The sequence below is a fragment of the Catharus ustulatus genome, chromosome 1 (assembly GCF_009819885.2).
Source record: "Catharus ustulatus isolate bCatUst1 chromosome 1, bCatUst1.pri.v2, whole genome shotgun sequence".
NCBI classification, from domain to species: domain Eukaryota; kingdom Metazoa; phylum Chordata; class Aves; order Passeriformes; family Turdidae; genus Catharus; species Catharus ustulatus.
In genome coordinates this window covers 45,814,742-45,838,143 of record NC_046221.1, presented here as the reverse complement: position 1 = coordinate 45,838,143, position 23,402 = coordinate 45,814,742, and the positions used below count along the sequence as shown (strand labels likewise).

Sequence of the window (23,402 nt, the reverse complement as noted above, 5' to 3'; positions counted from 1 at the left end):
TTTCAATTTGCATGAAGCAATTAAAAGTGACAAAGGAAAAAAAAGAGTAAAGAAAACCCCTTTCCTTTCTGCCTCTTGCCTGTAAGCACACGCACACACAAAGGGCTTCTACATCAACAGTCACATTTCAGTACATCAACTGGATGTGATAGTGGGTTTTGAAGCACTTGATTCACAAAAAACAAGCTCCCAAATTAAGTCCAGTGACTGAAAAGATTTGGCAATATTTTGGTGATTTAATCATTGGCTTCATCTTCCAATTATGTGTGCACCAATATTCAGTTTTATTAATTCCTATTCCGACAACAAAAGGAAAGATGAGTTTGATCTGGACACAAAGGTGATGAATGTCAATATGAGTTAAATATTAACTAAAAATTGACTGCAAAATACATGAATTTCTATTAATTCTCATTAAGCAAGGCTAAAACCCTGCTTATGGAAAGACAAAGTTCACATTCTGTACAATAAACTTCTTTTTTTTTTTTTTAACTGTGGTTAGGAGCCAGTTTCATAAGGTAAGATGTAGGCTCAGGCTTCCTCCTTCTTCCACCTTCAAAGGAAGAAAAAAGAGAATACTAATAAAGAGATCTTTGCAAATACTGCAGAAAGCCACCAAGTATATATATCAGTAACATATTTAACATATTCCATAAACCTGTAAGTAAATCCCTTCTCTGGGTCTTTTATTCACCTCAGTCATGAATACATATCAACATTCAAATATGTAAAAAATAGCAACACAATAGATAATCATATTTTCTGAAATACTAATCTGAACATCTGGTATGAATCAAGTATATACTTCCTTATTTTCCTCATGTGATTAAATAAGATCAGGGTTGCTTTGGTGATCTGGAGAAAGGAAGAAAACAAAACCAGTCTGCATCCTCAATTTCCATGAAGGCCACTAATGGCAAAAATTAATACCATCAAACAAAGTTTTTACCCCATTGACAGAGACATAGGCACGATCATGGACTCCATTTAAAGGTGAAGACAGTGGCGTTGGCTCCACACAGTTCTTTGGAAGTGTAGTCCTATACAGTACATACCCAAAATACTGGGAAAAGAAAAGAAAAAAACCCAACAGATTAATGAACTAAGTCATTCTGTAGTTTCAATTCAGGTAATGAATTAAAAATATCCCACATCTCTGCCTACATGCCTGCACTGAAATGCTATCTTCATTCACTTCAGACAGCAACTATCACAGACATCATTTCAGATTACAGTTTACTTTGACCTTTAGGTATCGGGTGACCTTTAGGTAAACTGATGAAAATCTCTTTATAATTTTACATAAAAAAGCTTTTAAGTTCACTTCTCACCCAGTGCCCATAAATTGATATATTCATCAAGTCAACATTATCTAATTATTCATTAAATACTACATATTTACATCAGGAACATTTTGGAATAGTTTTCACTAAGTTCCCCATCAGGAATGGAAAAGTCATAGCCATTCCAGAGACCTTAACAGGCTGGAGAGTTGGGTGGGGAGGTCACTAATGAAATTCAAAAATAGGCAAGTGCACAGGGCCCTGCACCTGGGGAATAATAACCCCATGCACCAGGACAGGCTGGGGGCTGACCTGCTGGGAAGCAGCTCTGTGGAGAAGGACCTGAGGTCCTAGTGGACAACAAGCTGTCCCTGAGCCAGCAGTGCCCTGGTGGCCAAGGAGGCCAACTGTATCCTGGGATCTTTGGGAAGAGCATGGACAGCAGGTCAAGGGAGATGATCCTGCCCCTCTCCTCAGCCCTGGTGAGGCCACATCTGGAGTGTTGTGTTCAGCTCTGGGCTCCTCAGGAAAAGGACACTGAACTACTGGAGCAGATCCAGCCAGAGGGCTATGAAGATGATAAAAAAAAAGTCTCTTAAGACCTGAAAATTAATACCTCAGAGAGGAGAGAAATCAAGGTTAAAGCCTAGACAGCACAGACACCTACATCCACAGGAAGAAAACCTCAGATGCAAAACAGGAGCACTGTAGAATATGAAAAAGCCTCCAAAGCAAAAATTCTCAATACCTTTATAATGCTATTACTTGTGTGCTAGCTAAAGTGTAAGACATGACATAAGAAGAGTAATACTACAAAGGGTTGTTCAAATAAACTCCACCAAAATTACTGCAAAGTCCTACTGAAGGAATCCTCACCTGCTTTAGCTCAACAAAGGTCAATGGGTAAGTGCTTCTCACTGGTCCAGAAGGCGACAGTCCATCAAGAACCTCCAACACAGTGCTTGCCTGCAGATATATGAAGGTCAGTAAGTTTCAGTCCAAACACAACAGCCATCAAGTCAGTTAGTTCCACGAAAAATTAACAAATCTTTACACCATCCTTGCAGACACATTCAAAATACAATACAGCAGAGACAACAAATGAATTCCAAAAGAAACATGCCACATGTAGAGCACTGTTTTAATAAAAACAGATGGTCTAATTTTGCTATGCATTCATAAAAATAAAAGTGGCCCTTTATTATTTAACTAAGAACTACACCAGGAGCTTCTCACAAAAGTTGTATAAACAAACACAGCTGCTCTAGATGACTAATGCAAAGCAATATATTATCTAAATTTTGCTCAGTTATACTTAGAATCAAACTAGGGAAAATAACATTGATTCAATTCCCACTGAGTTACTCCGGAATCATTCTGAGATAAGTAGGGATACAGTTTAAGTTCATCAACAGCCATCCAAGATGAATTTACCCTATTTAGTCTTAAATTATTTTAGAAACTCTAAGGCTGTAGTTAAGTTGTCATATGTAAGTAGCTGGGCTGGTTTCAGTGAAACTGGGAGCAAGGTTTAGGCCAGTAACACACATAAATACCTTGTTGAATAAGGACTTAGACGCGTACAATTAAATTGTCTTTTATTGCCATTATGAAATATTCTATCCATCTACAATTCTTTCTCAAACACCACTATCAGTTTTAGATTACAGTAATTTCACGCTTATAAGCCGCACCATTTTGACTAAAATTTTGGTCCAAACTGGAAGTGCGGCTTGTATTCCGGAGCGGTTTATATATGAAAAATAGTTCAGAAATTTGCCAACCGGAAATGTGAGCACACAGCAGCCCCAAGCCAAGCCAAGCCAAGCCAAGCCTGCTCTGCCCCGAGCAGGGCCAGGGCTGCCCCCGGTTGCCGTGGGGGAGCGGGGCCAGGGCCGGAGGGAGAGGGGGGAGCCATGCTGGGCCAGGGTAGCTCCGCGGCGGGGGAGAGGGGAGCTGAGCCGGACCAGGGCCATTCCCCAGTGGAGGAGGGGGAGCCGAGCTGGACCGGGGCAGCTCCATGGCGGGGGAGGGGGAGCTGTGCCAGGCTGGGGCAGCTCCACGGTGGGGAAGCCGGGCCGAGTCCGCACAGCCCTGAGCCAGTAAACCCCGCATTCCTGTGATTCTGTTACTAATTGGCAACTTTGGGAAAGTTGCACGGGGATCCTCGCTGTGAACGAAACTGCGGCTTCCAATCTGGTGCGGCTTATATATGGAGGAAAAACGAAATGTTGTCGACACTCCGGATGTGCGGCTTAAAATCGGTGCGGCTTGTAATCATGAAATTGCTATAGTCAAAATGCACACAATGTGCCCAGTGTCTTACAAGCTCAAAAAATCAATTACACGCAATTTTTCATGTCAGTCTGTTTTCCCAGAATTGTCATCACTGTTCAGTGGTAACTATACATTAGACATTCAAATACCTCTCATAGACCAGACTTACATTCAAATGCTTAATAAAAAAAAAGAAAAAAACAGGTGGTTAAAATAATATAAAACTATACTGTAAAAGTATTCAGCAGTACAACTTCTGAAGGTACTTCAATAACAGGAATATTGAATTTTTGCAGAATTTACACAAAAGTTGTACTGAAATATTAAAATGTACACACAGCATTTTGCAGTGATGCAACAGAAGCCAGCATGAATTGTCTACGCACACATAATTAGGTCTGCAGTTTTGGCTGGGATACAGTTAATTTTCCTCACAGTAGTTAACACGGGGCTGTGTTTTGGTTTCTTCCTAAGACTGCTGATAACACTGGGACATTTTGGTCATTGCTGAGCAGGGCTTACACAGAGTCAAGAACTTTTCTGCTTCTCTCGCCAGAGAGTAGGCTGGGGATGCACATGAAGCTGGGAGGGAACACAGCCAAGACAGCTGACCCCCACTGACCAAAGGGATACCCTGTACCATTGGTGTCATGTTCAGCAAGAAAAGCTGGAGGAAGAAGTAGGAAGATGTTTGGCGTGACAGCATTTATCTTGCCAAGTAACCAACACGCATGCATTGTTCAAAAGGTGTGTGATGTGGCACTCTGGAACATGGTTTTGTGAAGAACAGAGTAGTGGCTGGGTAAATGCTTGGACTCAATAAACTTAGAGCTTTTTTCCTACATTAATGATCCTATGATGGAGTCCTGCTTCTCTGGGGAAGGCTGAGCACCCCCCTCTGCAAAGATAGTGAATGAGCTCCTTATTTTGCTTTGTTTTTGCATGCAGTTTTTTCTTTACCTACTGAACAGTTCTTATCTCAACCCACAAGTTTTCACACCTCTACCTTCCTGATTCTCTCCCCCACCCCACTGGGGGAGAGAGTGAGCGGCTGCATGGTGCTCAGCTGCCTACCAGGATTAAACCACAAGAACAATGTAGACACAGATCTAAACAGACTTCTGAAATGAGCTCGTCTTAACTCTAGCTAGGAACAAGCAAGTAAAAGGATGCCATAAGTGTATAAAAGGTAACAACCAACACTATCTGGAGGTTGGGTCACCCTCACTAGCCCACAGTTAAGCATGTTCACTTGGGCAAGAAGACTGCTGGTCAAACATGGCTTGCAAAACTTTGATGAAAGTAATTTGCTCTTATGTTTTCAGTTTAAAAGTTGTACCTAAAACAGCAATCGTCTTTCATACAGTAAAATTTCACCAACATTCCAGACATGGCCCACTCCTTATCTTGAGCTCCCCCAAGGGAGCCAGTAATGTTACAGCACTATGCAGGACTTGCCAGGCCACAGGAGGGATTTAGCTACCAGGTGTTCAACAAGAGCTGTAAACAAGAGATGCAAAAACACTGACAAAGGTAGTTTACAGAATTTAACAATCCTATGGGCATTAATAGTCTTAGCCCTAGGTGGATAGCGAAACCAGAAATTAATATAAGCAGCATTAGGACATGGTCTCACTTGAATGAGCTACTAAATAGCAATGAATGCTGCTTTGTGCCTCGCTGCCCTGAGTATGAGTAGCTTGTACATGTGTCCGTTAAGAATTTTCTTTGTAAGTCCCTGCTACCAAAGGGGCTTCTATTCTGAATACGGGTCAACGAGGTATGATTCACTTAGGGATTTGTAGAAGCTTGTTTCTTTGAAACTTCAGTAGTTTATTTTTGTTCAGGTTTTCAGTCTTTGGTGGTACATACCAAAAAAAAAAAAGTCAAGACAAGATCTGGTCTTGCTGGATATTCCTGTAGACTGTTATTTAATGGACAATCAGTACCACAAGAGAAATTTAGCAGTAAACTTAAAAAATATAAATATTGTCAGGAATTTTTAAAAACAACCTGTAAAACAACAGATTACTGCTAAAAAAAAAGCTGTTATTTTTTTAATCCTCCAAAGGAATCTTCAAAACCCAAGCGTAAGGTCAAGCATGAAAGAAAAAATAAAGGAAATAGCTCCAACAGAAATATCAATTACAGGCAGCATCCTGTTTGCTTAAGCACTTTCTAGCCCCAACACACACCAGCAGTGCCTGCTACTTGCTATTTCTTGAGCTCTCCATATCCTAAGAACTGAGTACTTCTCCAGAACTTACAAGTCTGCAGGCTACTGTGCTAGGACAAACACTTCCTTGTGACCAAGCACTTCTCAGGGCCCTGCAAGTGGTGACCAGAAATTTTCACCTGCTCACAGGCCTGCACAGCCACATAGACACATTGCAGAAACTAAGATTAATTTATTACCCTCTGGAAAGAATGCTTCCCAGGTTCTGGGTCTCAAATCCTTAAAACCTATCATCTTGTTCACACTTCTGGAGCCCATCTACTACAATTCTGTCTTTGCTTGCCCTCATTCCCCATCTTCAGCACTTCTCTTTTGCATCTACGCAACAAGATTTTTTCCTTATCACCTGCTTTCCTGCTTTTGCTCTCACATAGCAATGTCAGTGTTTCCAGCATTTTTTAATAAACTGTATTTTTTCCACCCAGGAGGATTTTTTAAAATAAATCAATAGCTCAAAATGCCTCATCAGGGGAGTTGGTACTTAAGAACTGAACTGCCACAGAATATCTTGAGGAAAAAAGAGACAGAGAACAGCCTGCTCTGGTTACATGTACCTCTGTAAAATACATCACATGACCCCTGAAAATACTTCAGAGTCTCCTTTCTCTCATCCTTTCTGCAAAAGTGCAAAGGGAGTTGATTCACTGGAGTACATTCAATGCTCTCCATGGTAGACTGTTGAACAGCTGCAAAGTGAAGATCCACAAAGTACCTGTCTTAGCACTGATTGTCACTGCAAATGACATAGCTAGGAAGTTTACTGTTACTAAAGCTAAGTGCTATTATTTAGAATATTCCCTCTCTGATATTCACCAAAATACATTAAGGCTTCTCCACACAACAACTGGTTCCAGCTGGGGTTAGAGTGGAGTTGGGAAGGTGGCTTTGGGCTGGCACAGTACAAATCCTCTGTGATTCGAGACTTGTCTTGTGCTGCAGGGTAACCCAGCAAACTGCTGCTAAAGTTAAGCAGTGGGTCACAGAGCAAAAGGCTTCCTTCTTCACAAAAGAGTTCCACAGGCTCTCAGTGCAGACGGCAGTATATGTACAGGCATGACAGGAACCTTATATCTGGCATCTTAGACGCGCCATCTGCATTCCTAAAACTGATGCCTGGAGAGTGAAACACTTCCTCTCAAAAAATCACAGTGCAGAAGGTGCAGATCAAGTCAAAGATGCAGTATTTGAGCAAGTTTGGTCATCTGACTCTTTCGCAAGAGTTCATTTCTTGAAGGCATGAAAGAGAAAGTTTTTCCTTCTAGTGAAACTGGACAGCCTTATCTGAGAGCCAAGACCCATGAGAAGATGGGAGAGCAAATATCTGATAACTGGGCTGCAAATGCTTGCAATCAAAGACAACAGCCATGGTGGTGGGTGTAGCGATAAGAGCCTATAATTAGCCATGCTGAACTGCCAGTTCAGTGAAATCTCGTGTGCCAAGAAGACACTCAAAGGTTGTTGAAAGTGATACAGATCTCTTTCAACTTCACAGGTGAACCACTTTTATGCAAAAAAATACTTCTGCCGATGTCTTGAGCTGAATGACTTGAAAATGCCTGCAAAGTCTTATCACCACTAAATTTTGCAATGCTTCAGTTGCAGAATGAGATACATCACTAACTGGAAAAATAACTGCCAAACTGAAATTACAAAGTATAAAATAAAATAATCAGGAGTTACAGTATCCAGCACATCAACTGCAGTAATCCTCCATCTCAAAACTTGTCTGTGCCCAGCAGAAAGAATACAGACTAGTTCATATCTGCTGTCTCTTCTATTGCCCATTAAACCATCCACTTCACTCACTGCAGAAACCTAGTTCCCAAATATATCTCACAAAAAATTGTCCTTGGTCCTGAAACGATGGTGCTATAGTCAAATCCCAGATACTTGTGAGCTGACCAGCTACGCCACTACTGTCAGACAGGACAAAGCAAGGCTGGGTTCTGAGTGCTTAGTTCTGTGTACTTTTCCCTCAGCAGGAAACTGATTTAATTTCTCTCATCAGCTACAGATCTTGTCAGAAACTTTAACAATAAGACTTTCAAATTTATCAAAAATGTTCCACATTCAAAATTTAAATTCTTAAAAAATAAGTATTTAAAATACGTATATCCTACTTTTCCTTCCACTTTAGAGGCATCACCAGCAACCAAAACACTCTTTGTTTTAAGTCTCATGGTAACATTCCCCTATCTGCATTACAGATACATGAATTATCTTTAACAACTATGAATCTATCATGTTAAAAATATATTAATTTCAGTTTAGCAAAGCTTCAGGCACATACTGCACAATGTCCACACTATCTTTTTACAGCCAGGTAAGACGCATTTGATCATTCTGTAATATGGGCATGATTCCTAACTCCCAAGCTCTGCTCCCTCCTTCCTCAAAGTTTGCTTTTAAGATTTTCCTCTTTATTTTGTAGGATATCTAAAGCTTGTTGTGACACCCTCACAAACATTTTTTATAAAAAGCAAGCAGAGAGTATTATGAAAAGATACACAGTGTATTAGAGATGTTAATTTACCTTCTGTAAGCAAACCTTCCCGTATGCAAATTTGGGAGTTGTTGGAGGGATAAGACCTTCTGGTAACTGCTTATACTAGAAAGAGAAGGAGAAAACACACGCAAGTTAAATACAAACACACTTAAACTGAATTCTCACTTTACACTTCACAACTTAAAAAATATAGCTTTGGTTTAAAGTAAAGAACCTCCCTAAAGATTATAGCTGCATCCACTCTTAAGATGGAGATTTGTCTTTTTAAAAAGAAAAAAATCTGACTTGATCACATACAGTGAGCAAGTTTTAATAACTATGCAACATTAGGTAAAGGTAAAAAGCATAATGAACAAAATGAACTACCAAAATGCCCAGTGCCCTTAGAGCCCTCCTGTGGCTGCAGCCTTAGTTACTGTCCTCCACAGTTTTTCTGCAGTCCTCTTCCAGTTCATGGGAGCTTGAGTGAACCTTTCCAAATCTGTAGGACAGTATTTCCACTTGACCCTTTGTCAGCAACATTTCCTCACAGGAATTATTAGCCTCTTGTGCCTTTCCTTTCAGTGTTACGATATTCCACCACCACCACCTGCTATTCCATTACTGCCCAGGCTGGGGTCTTTGAGAAACAGGCCTGGAAACCACAGCCCCATTAACCCCTGAGGTGTCATCTTTAGCTTTGCTCTGTTCCTGTTCTAGACAATTGTCCAATCAGTCACAGGGAAACATGACAAATAAATGCTCTGACCACCATCTATTTCTGGTTTCTTCTTGTCTTATGCTTTTAAGAAGAATCACCTGAAATCAGCAGAGAAGGGATGAAGGGCCTCCACTGACTACCTTCCTGGACACCTTTGAGGTGTGCCAGACCAGCCAGTGGCCTTCTGCCAGTACATTGGCCTTCTTCTTTCTGTACCTTTTTTTCTTCTTGCCATTATCCCCTTCTCTCTCTCCTGCCAATACTTAATAGCCACTCTTCCCATCTGTTCTTTTGTTAACTAGACATAGCCTGTCTGCATATCAGAGAAAAAACTTCTGCAGATGAGATACCCATGTGAACAAGCAATCTAAGCCTACATTTGAATAAACATGCACAAAAGACCACCCTTCTGAAGAGCATCTCCCTCTACAAATTTGGTGACTTCGGAGTGCTTATCTTGTCAGGTTGATTTTAAAATAAATTTGATTAGCAGCTGAAAGGGTTTTTGGTTTAGTTGGGGGGTTTGTATTTTGTTTTTAACAGACCACAGTAGCATAATTCCCAATGCTATTCTGTCAAGTCTCAGTCATGCATGGATGAAAGCCTGAATTACATTTCCAGTAAGACGTTAATTTCTTCTTCTATGTATTGGGAAACAATCAAGATATCCAGGTTTAAAGTATACAAAAGTTGCATTCATCCAAGATAAGAAGTCAAAAGGAGGAAATTTCAGCCCAAATAGTAAAAATTAAGAGAATACTGTCAGCAATTGAAAGAATCTGTAGACTGAAATTCTTCACTACATTTTTTAACTAATGAAAACTGTGAAGGAAGACTTTAATGTTATCCGTATATCACAGCTAACATGTTGAACACAGTCGTTTGTTACAGGCAACTTTATTTTCTTTCATCAGCTTCACTTCAAACTGCAACCGAGTAGATCAATTGTTACAGGTTTAGAACGCACAGCAGTGATAGGAAAACTTCACTGAAAATCTATGCAAAGTAAGAAACAAACGAATCACACCTAAAAAATGACCCAATACACCTGAGGTTATAATGAACATTATACATCTTATGAAGGCTCTCTCACTGCACTAGAATACTACTTACATCTCAGAGAGGGGTCTTGCACCTTGAAGAAAAAAACTCAAAATTAGGTAGTTTGTGGATTTCTCTGGTGAGAAAAACTGTATCAAGACAGGAAACTCCCCTTGGAAAGGCCATCAAAATTATTCCATCAATTTATCCCATTAGACTTAGGGATAATGGTGAAATTGAAGAAAACAAATCCACAGCAGGCCTTCCACAGTTACAGAGATAAAGGCATTCTCAACCCTAGAGAAAATGTAGTACACTTTTGAGAGATATACTCTCAGAATAAAAATGTCTTATAGTGAATAGGAATGTTGCTGGTATGCAGCAGGATAGTGACTACAAGCCTGAGCCTTGAGATTCACATGGAACCTCTTTTTAAGCCTCATCTCAGCCTCCAATGAAAGGTTACTCAAAAACCAGACACAGGCTCCATGTTTTACTTCAATCTCCAGTTTGTGGAGACACTGTGCATTTTTACAGCAAGGCAAAGCTGGTCCCACCCACTACTTGCAGTTTGTAAAAACACAAAACCAAAATGTGTTCTTTTGAGCAAGCCTGGTCTTTCTCACAGAGGTCCAAAACCTGAACATGAAGCTTGGGATAGACAGCCAAAGCACTAAGTTGCAGCACACATCAGGTTGACATCAGGTCATGAGCCTAAGCTGACTGAATGTCTGACTGATGCTGCGAGGAAAAGGCTCTGTATACTCCTTCTCCATCTCTACACCCATCCAAATTCTTCCCACCTCCCTCTGCTCCCCTTATGCAGCACTGCATTTCATCCGAGTGAGCTGATTCACCTTACTACCTTGAGAGAAAACAAATACAGTAAACAAAGAAGAGTTGAACCATGTCAGTGTCAGACCTACACCAGTATCCTCTTCTCTGAAAAGGAAGGAGGAAGCCATCGGGACAGAAAGAATATCTAGAGAGGAGCAACATCTTTTGCTTTTTGTAATGAGAAGCAGTTAGGTGGGCTAATTGTCTTGCTCCATTTCACTTCCCCCAACTGCAAAAACAGTAAACTGAGGAGTAATTTACGCCAACACAAGAACAAGAGAGTTTGGAGTACACAAGGGACATTTCAAAGAACCATTCTAAAAATGTCCTGAGGACACTCACCATACCAATCACTTCTCTCAAGGCAAAATACTTTTCTGTCAGATCTCCTGCCTCGCTCAGGGGAGCATCATAGTCATAACTAGTGGGCTGAGGCATATAAGGCATATTAGCACCTAGGGGAAGAGGAAAAAAAAGAGCAATACAAAAAGTGGAAGAGATTGTTTTTATTCAAAGGTATCAACTTTCAGAATTCTTTCTGATTACAGCCAGACTCTATTACATTTTTAGATTCAGTGTAGGCCTTGATGTTTGGGATTTGGCATAAAAAACTGTTCCTGATGGAGGACAATAATCTTGTGAGCTCACAGCACTCTTGTGAAATATTCTAAAGAGAAACACATTTATCTATGTTTCAACTGTTTCACAGGACTGAGTGAAGTAGAAGTAGCCTTGGCAAAGACAAATACCATGTGGGTTTAGCACAACATGCTGGCAATAAACAAAGAACAGCTAGTGCAGTCATGTCTTTTGCCATGTGCAAGTAGGCACAGTTTATTCTTTCACAAAATACATTACTATCTAATTCATAAATAGCTCCCCTCTACCACTAGTATAATTTAAATAATTTCTTACCATTCCAATAGGCAAAGTTAGTCCCACCTATAAACATGTACCTAAAAAGAAAAAAAATCAGGTTTTGCTGAACTGGGAAAAGCAATCCCCCCAAAATTAAGCTCTACTGAACACACACTTACAGGTTAACGTTAGCACCACATGCCAGGATTTCATTAAGTGTTTTAGCTATAGTTTGTGCGGGCACAACAGAATGACGGTGCCCCCAGTGATCCAACCATCCAGTATAAAACTCAGAATTAACCTGAAAGGAGGAAGAGCAAAAGAGGAAGGGAAAACATGAAGAGGGAACAAGAACAGAATGCAATGTGAATTAAGGTTCCTAACTATAAGAGGGAAGGAAAAAAAAGGCACCTTGACTAATTTGAGCCATTTTTAAACTACTATAAATACTGCAAAAGACATAATAAATCAGTCCTTTTCAGCAGACCACAGGTCAAAGGAATTGTTTCAATAATTTTATAGGGACACTTTGAAAACAATTGCTTAAGCATCAGAGTATGGATTTCCTGGGAACCTGTCAATAAGGATGTGTTTCAGACGCTTGGCATTTAAATAAATGATGGAATTAACATATTCTCTGCAGAATAGCATACACAAACTGGATGTAATGAAAAATATTTCAAATTGCTTTCTAAACAACTCCTTAGCACAGAGATAATCTCATACCCTCAATGAGCCTTCTCCCTTTGTCAAAATGGCTTCCAGTGCTCTCACATCCCACTACAGCTTGTGTAAAACCTCTAGGGTAGCTGAAAACAGGAAGCAACTTCTAATCTGCCCTTTTAATTTTTCTTTTAACTTCCACCTACACACATATCTCACTAACTCATCTTTAACCATCCTTAATGTTTCCGCTGCTTTATAAACATTTTTCTTAGCAAGGAAAACTACTGAAACAAAATCAATACTTTTTGAGACTAAAATAGCATTTGCAGATCAGCAGTTAATTTGGATTTGATAAACACACAGAGAAGCTCCTCTATTCACTTTTTCTGACTTGGAAATTAAGTCTTCGTCAACAGATGCCTATAATTTTTCAATGCACTCCTGTCAACCCCTCTCTGACTAACAATTTCAAGAACGAGAAATGATACAAAAAGTTTAAGTGAAAAGACATACCAAAGGGCCCTTAGGTTCACTGTTCCTTTGAGCTAAGAATGCTGCTGTGACATTGCCACCTACAAACAGAAAGAAATAAAATAGATTTGCTATATCCATGACTTTCTGGGTTCATCATTTTACTGAAATTGATGTCTTATCTCTCTTCCAGCCTAGCATAAAGAAAGCTACTCCAGCAAACACAGGAATCAGTACTTTTGATTCTGATGTTTAATTTGCAAAACTTATTTTAAATATATACATGCACATGTGCATGCTTGTGTACATGTCTTTGCTTTTGAGATAAATCTTTTGAAAACCCAGCTTTTCTCAGAAATGACATCCTGGCACAAAGAAGTCTCAGATGTGTCAGAATTGCTATTGATCATTGGAAAGTCTAAGTCTGAGGTTACAGTACCAAGGCTACGGGGAAGAACAGAAACCAGGCAATCTCTAAAGAGGTGTTTCACTTTTGATCACTCCTAGTGGCCCAAGCCACAGTGTCTGAAAATAACCACTCTGGTGAGTGGCTCACCACTGCATAAAGGATACCCATGAAGACATTCACAATTTCATTAGCAGATCCCTGCTAAGCACACATTTGGCTGTAGAGAATAACGTAAAGAAGAGCCTGTACAATAAAAAATATGAAAATACCTGAATTGGAGTTCTTTTCTTGTGCCTTAAGCCTATTTTGTCAAGTCCATGCAGTATACAAACATTTAAATTCTTAATTCTACTATCAAAAGTGTAGTCTCTGATCACAGTACTGATGCCTAGCCATTCTTCAGGCCTATATCACAGCAAATTGTAGCAGTGTGCGCATTTCTAATGATGATCTTCAACAGTACTTTTTTTCTAATAATATCTGGCTTAAAAAAAAGTATTGGGATGGCTGGATCCCAGGACACACCGAGGACATTAAAGAATCCCAACACCAAAAAAGAATATTAAAAAATTACAAGGAATCAATGCCAACTATTATTGCTAATTTTAGGAGATATGTGTTATGAGCAGCATAAATCGGTTATCCATGATTTCAAGAAGCAAGGAAGTGCTTATGACTTTCTAGCTGGGTGCCTATGGCTGATTCTTGTATGTTTTAGAGTACAGTAATTTCACAAATACAAGCCACACCGTTTTGACCAAAATTTTGCTCCCACACCGTAAATGCGGCTAATACTCAGGAGCAGCCAATATGTGAATAATTTTCTGACATTTTCAACCCCGGGAGTGCAAAATGAGTCAGCGCAAACTGCAAAGTCGAGCACCTGCCAGTAAAACCTGGCATTTACACGGTTGTTACAAATTGGTTACTCTGTTGCGCGGCAGGTGGAGCCGCTCAGTGCAGGCAGCACAGGAGGTGGGGAAGGTGGGGCAGCTCCCTCCTGCTGGCCCCACAGCCCGGGGGGAGGCGGGGGGCTCCGTGCTGCCATCCCCGTGGCTCGGGGGGAGGCAGGGGGCTACGCGTGCCGCCGCCGCAGGAGCAGGGTGGCTCCATCCCCGCCTCCCACTGCCGCCGCGGGTGCCGGTGGGCTCTGTGCCCACCCTGCCACCGAGCGGCAGCGCCGAGTTGGGCCACCCAGCCCTGTCAGCAGCCCCGAGCCTTCATGGCCCGAGCCGAGCCAGTAAACCCCGCCCTGCCGCGATTCTGTTACTATCTGGCAACTTTGTTGCACGCGGGTCCTCCCTGCAAACGACAGAGCGGCTTATACTCATGTGCGGTTTATTTATGGACAAAAAACGTTTGCCAACACCCGGTGATGCGGCTTATACTCAGTGCGGCTTGTATTCATGAAATTACTGTATGTCAAACACACATAAATGCCTGTTACCCCATTTAAACAAAGCAGGCAGGTTTGACAAGCAGTCAAGTCAGATTGTCCCACCACACACAAAGAATTCAGAATTTTTGGAATCAAACAGCAGTCTCCAACCTGGAGCAAAGTCCACTGTTGCATAAAGACCCTGGAGAGCCCCACATTTCAAGTGAAACTGGCTTGCACCATCAGTTGTGAAGAGCACCACCTCATCCCCAAGATGCAGGCGAAAGAGCTTCAGAAGGAAGCGCAGGTAGTTGTAGTCGCAAGCAAAGTAGCTCCCATACTCGTTCTCTACCTGCAGAGTAAAAGCAAATCAGTAAAGCCATAGCCAATTCAGTCCACATCTGATAAAACAGAAAGCACAAGTCCAACCCTCTTCTTCAACAGCAATGTTGAAAATGTCATTTTAACTCCAGATGTGAGGAGAAAGAGAAGACAAAACTCATTCCTCCCACCTGTATTTTACAGTGAAACTATCACCACGCAGAGCTAAGCCACTTTCCTGCAAAATTCCACCCCGTCAAATATCTACTTAGCTACAGTGATCATAATATAGTCTCTACTAAACTTTGAGATCTATAACCCACCTTCTGAGCAGACCAATAAAACCATAGAACAGGTTGTGAAATGATCAAAACTGCAACTAAACTGGACATCAGAACAGAGACAACCACAAAGGGCTCACATGAACCACAAAGCCCTGCAATGACTCAAAACGACTTAAGGGAGGACAACTCTGCTACTACTGAGAGGTAGTAGCCCCTTGCCCCTTTTCCAAGTAGATGAACTTTACAGCTCCAGAATCAATAGGTTCCAATCCTGAAGGTGATTTCTGAAAATCCTGTTATATGCATCTTATTCCTGACAAAGAATAATTTTGCCCAGTGCTTCTGCTCAATAGGCAAAACACACTGTTCAACAAAATCATCTTGGGTATATTACAAGAAGGGTTTCTTATATCATCTTGTGCCAGGGAGTTTAAAGAAATTGAAATAAAACTTTCTTATGATCAAATACTACAAATAAAGGATAATCACTCCCACACATCTAGAAGGAGTTTAGGACAGAAGCTACCCACCATGAACATACAAAATTCTGTCCTGAAACATTTACAGCTTAAGTTAGGTGCTAAATTAGGCTTACTTCATACTGCTTTTGCTTCCAAGGATATTATTATTCCCCTTTTTCCTGTCAGATTGTTTCAGGTAACTGTAATATATTTTGGCTTTATGTCAGAATTCCCATGAACCTCGGATCTAAAAAGCTACACAAGTTCGCCCTATTGCTTTATACAGCTGTGGGAAACAACTTCGACAGAGCAGACGAGTGCTCTCTGAGTTCTAGAAACACTGGATTCAGTTCTTTAGGATAAGGTATTTCAGCAGAATCTGGCAGCTACCAGAAACTTAAGAAATACCTGTGACACCACCACCCAAGACCCATGGAGTATCTGCAAGAGCAGTATAAGCATTCATGCCACTTGGGTTCATCTGATTTTCAGAAAGTACCTGCACCATGATGATTGGACCTCCATTTTGATAGAGATAAGGCCTCATCTTTGGCAAAAGGACACTCATCCATCTCTCTACTGCTTCCAGGTAATCTGTGATACACAAAGTATAAATGTTCCACAACTTTTCTGCTTTTTTTTACTTTTGTTTAAATTAAATATGGGTCATCTTTACATAGTGTTCTAATTATTTAAATTTGAACAGCATTTAATGAACAGATTGCTCTTATACTTGAACAAATGTGCTCTTCTACTTGCTCATAAATGCTTCCAGAACAGTTTACTAAAAAATAAAACATTTAAATACTGATGAACTTGGAAAATTATCAAAGGGACTTTGCGGGGTAAGAGAAAGACGTAGGAGGGTGGTAAAAGAGAAAGACCTAAGAGAGCTAAGAGTGCAGAGAGTAACAGAATGAGGTGCCCGTTACAATACAATACATTTTCTTCTGTGTTGAATATTCTAATTTCCACTAACTAATTTAATACAAGATACAAATCCCATAGCATTTACATACAGCCTATAAGAATTATTACATTACCATACTGTGTTATACTTTAAACCCTAAAAACTACTCTTTGGACCCCTTCTGCCAAGCTAGTAGGGTCTTCCCTGACCTTTGGACCTGTCTGCAAGCAGAGGGAATTGTTCAATCAAGAGGGGATTACTTTCACCCCGCCATTCTGCTATTTTCTAGTTATTTAGTAACGAAAGTTTAGTATCTCAAAGATGGCTTTTATTTCAATCTCGTTTATGATTTCCATATTCTCAAGATCTTTTGCCAGGCAATCATATTTATAAGGTTTTCCTGATTCATCCTTCCCAACAGGACTTCATTATGCCTCAAGGTTGTCCTAATACATATCAAAGAAAGACAAATTCAACTGTTGATCTGTGTACTATTTTTTAAAAAAATAATTCAACCACAATCAGCAGAATTTAAGTTGGATATGATATCTGTATTTTCATCCCTTACATGTACTCCAATAAACACGTTAATCTCCTGTCTCATCTTATTCTTCTATGTCTGGTCCATTACCAGCAGCACATGAGAATGCTGTAACTCCTTCTGGACTGCACACTGACCAGCCAAGAAGGATGCCCATTATGAGTGGTTGTGGCAAACCCAAAAACCTCAAAGCTGAAGCTACCTTTTTCTCAATGGTGACAATGATTCCCCTCTTGGCACCAACCTGACAGTATGTCAGAAACTTTCTCCCATACTATGTTTGTTCTACACACTTTTTGAATGCACACTAAAAATTAAAAGTACTGAAGATTTTACAAGAAAAATTGAGCTGAAATATGAATTATCTAGTAATGGCCTCAAACAGAAAGTTGCCTTGCTGTTAGAGTGCATTTTTAATGGCCTTTTTTGATGTCTCTACCTGAATCAGAAGACCTGAGGACAACAGATTTCTTTTCCAACAGCCACGCAGGAAGACCTCCCTGGGAAAAGAAAGGGAAACACTTCAGTAACATTTTTAGGAAACCTAAGAAGAATTTAGCCTTTTTTCAAGACATGCACTGGGACACGACAACTGATTTTCTACAAGAAAGTAGTAATTCCTAACAAAAAAACAAATACAGAGCAAGTTTGTATTGTAAGAAGTCACTTAGGATGCATGGATTTTAACACACTAAATCAAGACTCTTGTCCAAGGATACACCAAGTAAGTCTGTCTACTTTAAGAAACACTTGTACTAGATTTACCCTAGAAGTGAGTTGTTACAAAAGGTTGTATACCATGTCCCATTCTGCACAGATGTAAGGTCCAGCTCTCAGGATAACAAGCAATCCAGTGTCATTTGCAAGCTGCAGGAAATACTCTAGATCTTTGCCACCGAAAAAGTCATAGGTGCCCATCTGAGGTTCGTGATAGTTCCATGGGACGTACCTATTGAGACAGAAAATCACCTTCCATTAGGAAACTGAGACTAAACCAGAATTCTGAGAAACAACTATTTACACTATATACCCCAGAGATCAGTAATGCTGCTGATCCTTCGGATCAGTAGAAGACAGGAGTAACTCTACAGCCTTTCTTCCATCAGGTATTTCATATGGGAGAAGGTATTAAAATTAATACTGAAATTCGGTTATTCAGGTCTGCAGGAGTCCCTATCAGAGGAAGAACAGGTTCTGGTAGTGCTGTTTTGAAACCATGATGTCTGTTCCAAAATTAAATAAACAGTTTTGAAGCAAGGCAGCCGGCAGTTGCATAGTGGTGGGAGGTTGATGAAGAGATGAATGTGGTAAACCACTCGTAAAGGAGGAGGCCAGGAACCAGCTTGCCCAAAACAGTACATGACCCTTCATGAATGGATCACCCAGCTTAATAGGGGAACACCAGCCAGGCTGACAGGTCTATGCCGCTGCAATTACAAAGAACTGGAAAAACACCTAAGCCTCAAATGACACTGCATCTAGGTCCTGAAAGTTTTCATTGACCAGGAACAACGAAAGTTCTGGAAAACCGTCACTGAACGAACAATTAAGTTGAGAGATGTTAAGGGGCCTAAGAGCTTGGACAAAGTAAAGCTTAATTTCAACTGAGTAAGAAAGGTGCCAAACAAGCAGACCACCATTCGAAAGAGTATCTCTCTCCTGCCTCCAGGACTTAGAGGACCACAATCTCAGCAGAGAACTTCTCACAGAAATTTAAAAAAAAATACTTGGTTGCAAGACAACAAAGAAAAAGTAATCTAACAAATACCATGAGTAGCGTTGTAGTTGATGATCCCTGCTTGACAACTGCATGTGTTGTTTGCCATGGTACTAAGCAGCAGTCTAGCACAGACAGACTAAAATTAGGGATGAGTACAACCTGAGCAAGGATTCCAGGGAATATGAAAACTCATTCTTCTAAAACTTCTAAAATTCACAGAACTCTGTCTAGTCAAGCAAAGATCCTCTCAGACAACACTTTTCTTACTGCCTGGGTTTGTTAGTACGTTCCACATTTATTTTATAGAAACTACCCAAGAGGGAAAGAATGTTCCTAAAACAATGCTATCAATAGAGAAGACAACAGGAAACATCTCATGAGTATGGCCATACACAGACAGACGTGTACCTGAACACCAAATACAAAAATGATAATCTTTCAACCTTTGTGAATATTATAGCATCTCAAATGCCAAAATTTTAAGCCTCTGTCTGAAGAGATAAAGTTTAAAATTTGTGTGCCAGGATGGAGTCAAAGTAACGTACTCATTTAAAAGTTTTATAAGTTTGTTCAGAAACAAGTCTTATGGTTTAAAAACACTCAATACTGTCTGAGGTGAGGATAAAAAGTGTTTCTCCAGCTCCCTTATGCTCAAGATGGAAGAAGATAAAGAAATCTTCCAGAAACAATTTTCATTTGTATCACATGCTTGACCACAGCACTGGAAAAAAAGCAGCTTCTAGTGGAGAAAAAGGGAAGAAGAATACTTGAAACTGCTATTTTATATAATGAATCATGGTAAAAATTTATTTTAAACAGTGGTCTAATAATTGTTACTAAGACACTTTAATCCCCCAATGTACTCTCTACAGCTAGTGATGGTCTCAAATGAAATAATTTTACTTGAAATTGTTACCTTTAATTAGTATAATTGTTACATACCATAGTCAAAATTTACAGTCAGTTGTTAATCCTGTACTGCTTTAGCTACACAACAATGAATTTATAAAGCAAACTCTCATCCATTTTCAAACTTGAAACATGGTATTTCTTCTGTATCTGGCTTTAGTTTCCATTTACACACAATTTCTAAGCTTCATACTATAATCTTCCTTTCTTTAGAAGTCACAACTTACCTCTCCTATTTCAGAGATTATCAACAGGCAAAAAAAATCACACTTCAACTTTCTTAATGTACAAGGTACACAGTAATTTCACAAATACAAGCCGCACCATTTTGACTAAGATTTTGTTCCCAAACCAGAAACGCGGCTTATACTCAGGAGCAGCTAACATGTGAATAATTTTCTGACATTTACAACCTCAGAAGTGCCAGCCAGGGTGCCGAGTCGAGCAGCTGCCAGTAAAAGCATTTCGCGATTGTTACAAATAGTTACTCTGTTGCGCCGCAGGTGGAGCCTGGCTCCCTGTAGGCAGCATGGGGGGCGGGGAGAGAGGTGGGAGAGCTCTCTCCTTCCCTCCTCTGCCACAGCCCGGGGGAGAGATGGGGGGGCCCCGCGCCGCCATTGCCGCAGCCCGGGGAGGAGGTGGGGGCCCCGTGCCGCCATTGCCGCAGCTTGGGGAGGAGGCGGGGGCTCCGTCCCCGCCCGCCACTGCGGGAGCTGGGGGGGCTCCGTCCCTGCCTGCCACCACGAGGCAGCGCCGGGCTGTGGTGACCGAGCCCAGTGGCAGCAGTGGTCAGCCCCGAGCGGCCCTGCCGAGCAGCAGCGCTGAGCTGGGCTACCCGGCCCCGTCGGCAGCCCCGAGCAGGCCAAGCCCACATGGCCCGAGCCGAGCCAGTAAACCCCGCCCTGTCGCGGTTCTGTTACTAATTGGCAACTTTGTTGCACACGCGTCCTCGCTGCGAACGACAGAGCGGCTTATACTCAGGTGTGGCTTATTTATGGACAAAGAACAAAATATTTGCCAACACCCAGAGATGCGGCTTATACTCAGTGCGGCTTGTATTCGTGAAATTACTGTAATTCTTTCTGTAATAGCAGGGTGGAATTTTTTAATACTGTAAAATTAAATAAATTGTACTACTTTCCTAAATGAGCATGCTAGTTAAATTACACATATATGAGTCTTTAGAAACAGTAATTTGTGCTTAAACTTTAAATATTTCATGTTTTAAACAGCAGCTCCTTCATAGAAGAACTTTGTACAGTTTTACACCTTTCTGCTGTTAAGTCAACAAATAGAGTAAAACAAAGAAAATGCTCAATATTCTTTAATTTTCTATGAGTCTGTAAAGGTATTACGTATTGTTCCAGGAAGCATCTCCACTGATCAGTAAATACTGTCTATATCTTCAGCCCCATCTAGTGGCTAATTGTTTATCTGCTCCGTGCAAGGGAAACCCCAAATTTTCCGTGTTTTCCAGATATCTTTGCCAGCCATCATCCATTTCCTGTTGGCAGACACAGTTCAAAAACTGAAAACAAGGAGAGTTAGCTGTGTGACCAGACACCTCTGCTGAGGTGGGGAGTGAGCTCCTCAGCAGCCTCCACCACCTTCAGGGATGTCACACCAACCACAACATTAAATTTCATCCTGCTCTTTAAAAGGGGTAGGCCTTGATCTCTTAGGCTTTAATATAAGATCAAGCTTACTCTCTTCTGTTTTCTCATGTTCTCTTATTGCTTAAGATGCTACCACGTGCAGACAGTTATATTCACGTACCGACTTCACCTACTCCAGAGTCCAGGAGGAGCTGCTGCCTCAGTCATGAGCTGAATATGCATCAAGGCATAGAGAGCCTTTTCGAAAAAGCAGGGAACAGGAAGGAGAACAAGTGTGGTTGCTTTTTTCACCAGGTTTTTACAAGCACAATCCTATAATATAAGGATCCTGTTTCCCTTGAAGTGGTAAACCTCACTGGGAATGGCTTGGTAAGAAGGCTCCCATATTTCAAATTATAGCAGGACCATTCCATCTTACGGAAAAAAATCCCAAGCAGCAAAACCACAGTCTTCAGAGGAGGCCTCAACCTCAGGAGTCCAACTACCACATTCTGCCAGAAAGTGCCCATTCATTTCAGAATGACTTCACACATTTCGTATCTGTGTCCCCTCCTAGTAGTATTACTGATCCAGGAAAGAGTATGCAGAAGAAGAGAAAACAAAAATCCAATCACATAGACCAATTTCTATTTTTTTACCAAAATCACAGATTATTTCTTTGGGGTAATATGAATATTTATAGTTTTTATCTCAAATATTCAAGAGCAGTAAGACTTGATTCTTGGTAAACTTTGAAGAAAAACAAAGGGGTTTTTGGTCAGTGAGGTGCTTTTTTATCATCAGGAGAGAAAGAGAGATGATTAGTGTCAAATGGAAAGATGCATGGATTTGATTCTTGTAGAAAATGCAAAGCACAGGAGCACTTTCTGCTTCTAAGGTACACTTTCAGATTTATCCTTCACCATAGTAGAAAACATTCAGAGGTGAGCAATAATGGGAGAGAAAGTCAAGGAATCTGTCTCCTCTTAGAAAGACAAAAGGAAACTAATGAAGCTGTTATGATGTGATCCAGTAACAACACCTAAAACCACAGGTGCCATAACCACTTGCCAGCTGCACAGCACCTTTTGTGCCAAAACAGACAAAGCTCAGCTCTCCCAAGACCAACAGAGATCACCTGGCACCAGCAAAACAAATCTTCACTCCTTCCTGAACAGCAGAAACACTTTAATGCAAAACAGTAAAGCAGAGTAAGAGATCTCAACAAGAGAAAAAAGCAGAAAAGAAAGAATGAAAAAACCCACCTTGTTAGTAGGAGAGCACAAATGAAGAGGGAGAAAGTAACAAGAAAACTGGCCTTGCAGCAATTTTGCCATTGAACAATGGTGACGAGGGCAATGGAAAAAAAAATATTCCTATCTCAAAATGCTAGTGATGCAGCAGAGAAATTAAAAGGCAATTAAAAAAAAAAAAGAAATTGTTTGAAGAAACTGGAAATGAACAAAGGGCACTGAAAACACATGGGTTTGGAGGAGGAGGAAAATAAATCAGAGACATAAGGGAAGTATGAGACAGTATGGATCACAAGAGCCACACAGCCACTGTCTGGACTCAGGCTGACCTTCAAGCCAAAGTATAATTTTCAGGTCCGCTTTAAATTACAGTAAATTCACGAATACAAGCCGCACTGGGTATAAGCCGCATCTCTGGGTGTTGGCAAATATTTCGGTTTTTGTCCATAAATAAGCCGCACCTGAATATAAGCCGCTCTGTCGTTCGCAGTGAGGACCCGCGTGCAATTAGTAACTGAACCGCGGGAGGGCGGGGTTTACTGGCTGAGCTAAGGCTGTGCAGGCTCAGCCCGCTAGGGGCTGCTGACGGGGTCAGGTGGCCCAGCCTGGTGCTGCCGCTCGGGGTTGGCCGCCGCTGCCACTGGGCTCGGGGCCACCCGCCGCTGCCACTGGGCTCGGTCACCCCGGGTCGGCGCTGCCCCGCGGTGGCAGGCAGGAACGGAGCTTCCCCCGCTCCTACGGCAGCA

At 41.1% G+C, this 23,402-nt stretch overlaps 1 protein-coding gene across 1 annotated transcript in view; it reads right to left on the bottom strand.

Annotated features, from left to right (window-relative positions):
- Positions 1–23,402, bottom strand: part of GLB1 (galactosidase beta 1) — a 45,917-nt gene that overhangs the window by 10,870 nt on the left and 11,645 nt on the right. Inside the window, exons 3-13 of the mRNA XM_033084113.2 lie at positions 17,978–18,128; positions 17,619–17,679; positions 16,228–16,322; positions 14,834–15,014; positions 12,918–12,976; positions 11,918–12,039; positions 11,796–11,836; positions 11,223–11,335; positions 8,330–8,404; positions 2,160–2,249; positions 950–1,063 (exon numbers count right to left, since the gene is read on the bottom strand). Of these exons, the coding sequence (XP_032940004.1) occupies positions 950–1,063; positions 2,160–2,249; positions 8,330–8,404; positions 11,223–11,335; positions 11,796–11,836; positions 11,918–12,039; positions 12,918–12,976; positions 14,834–15,014; positions 16,228–16,322; positions 17,619–17,679; positions 17,978–18,128 (1,102 nt within the window). The remainder of the gene's footprint in view (positions 1–949; positions 1,064–2,159; positions 2,250–8,329; positions 8,405–11,222; positions 11,336–11,795; positions 11,837–11,917; positions 12,040–12,917; positions 12,977–14,833; positions 15,015–16,227; positions 16,323–17,618; positions 17,680–17,977; positions 18,129–23,402) is intronic.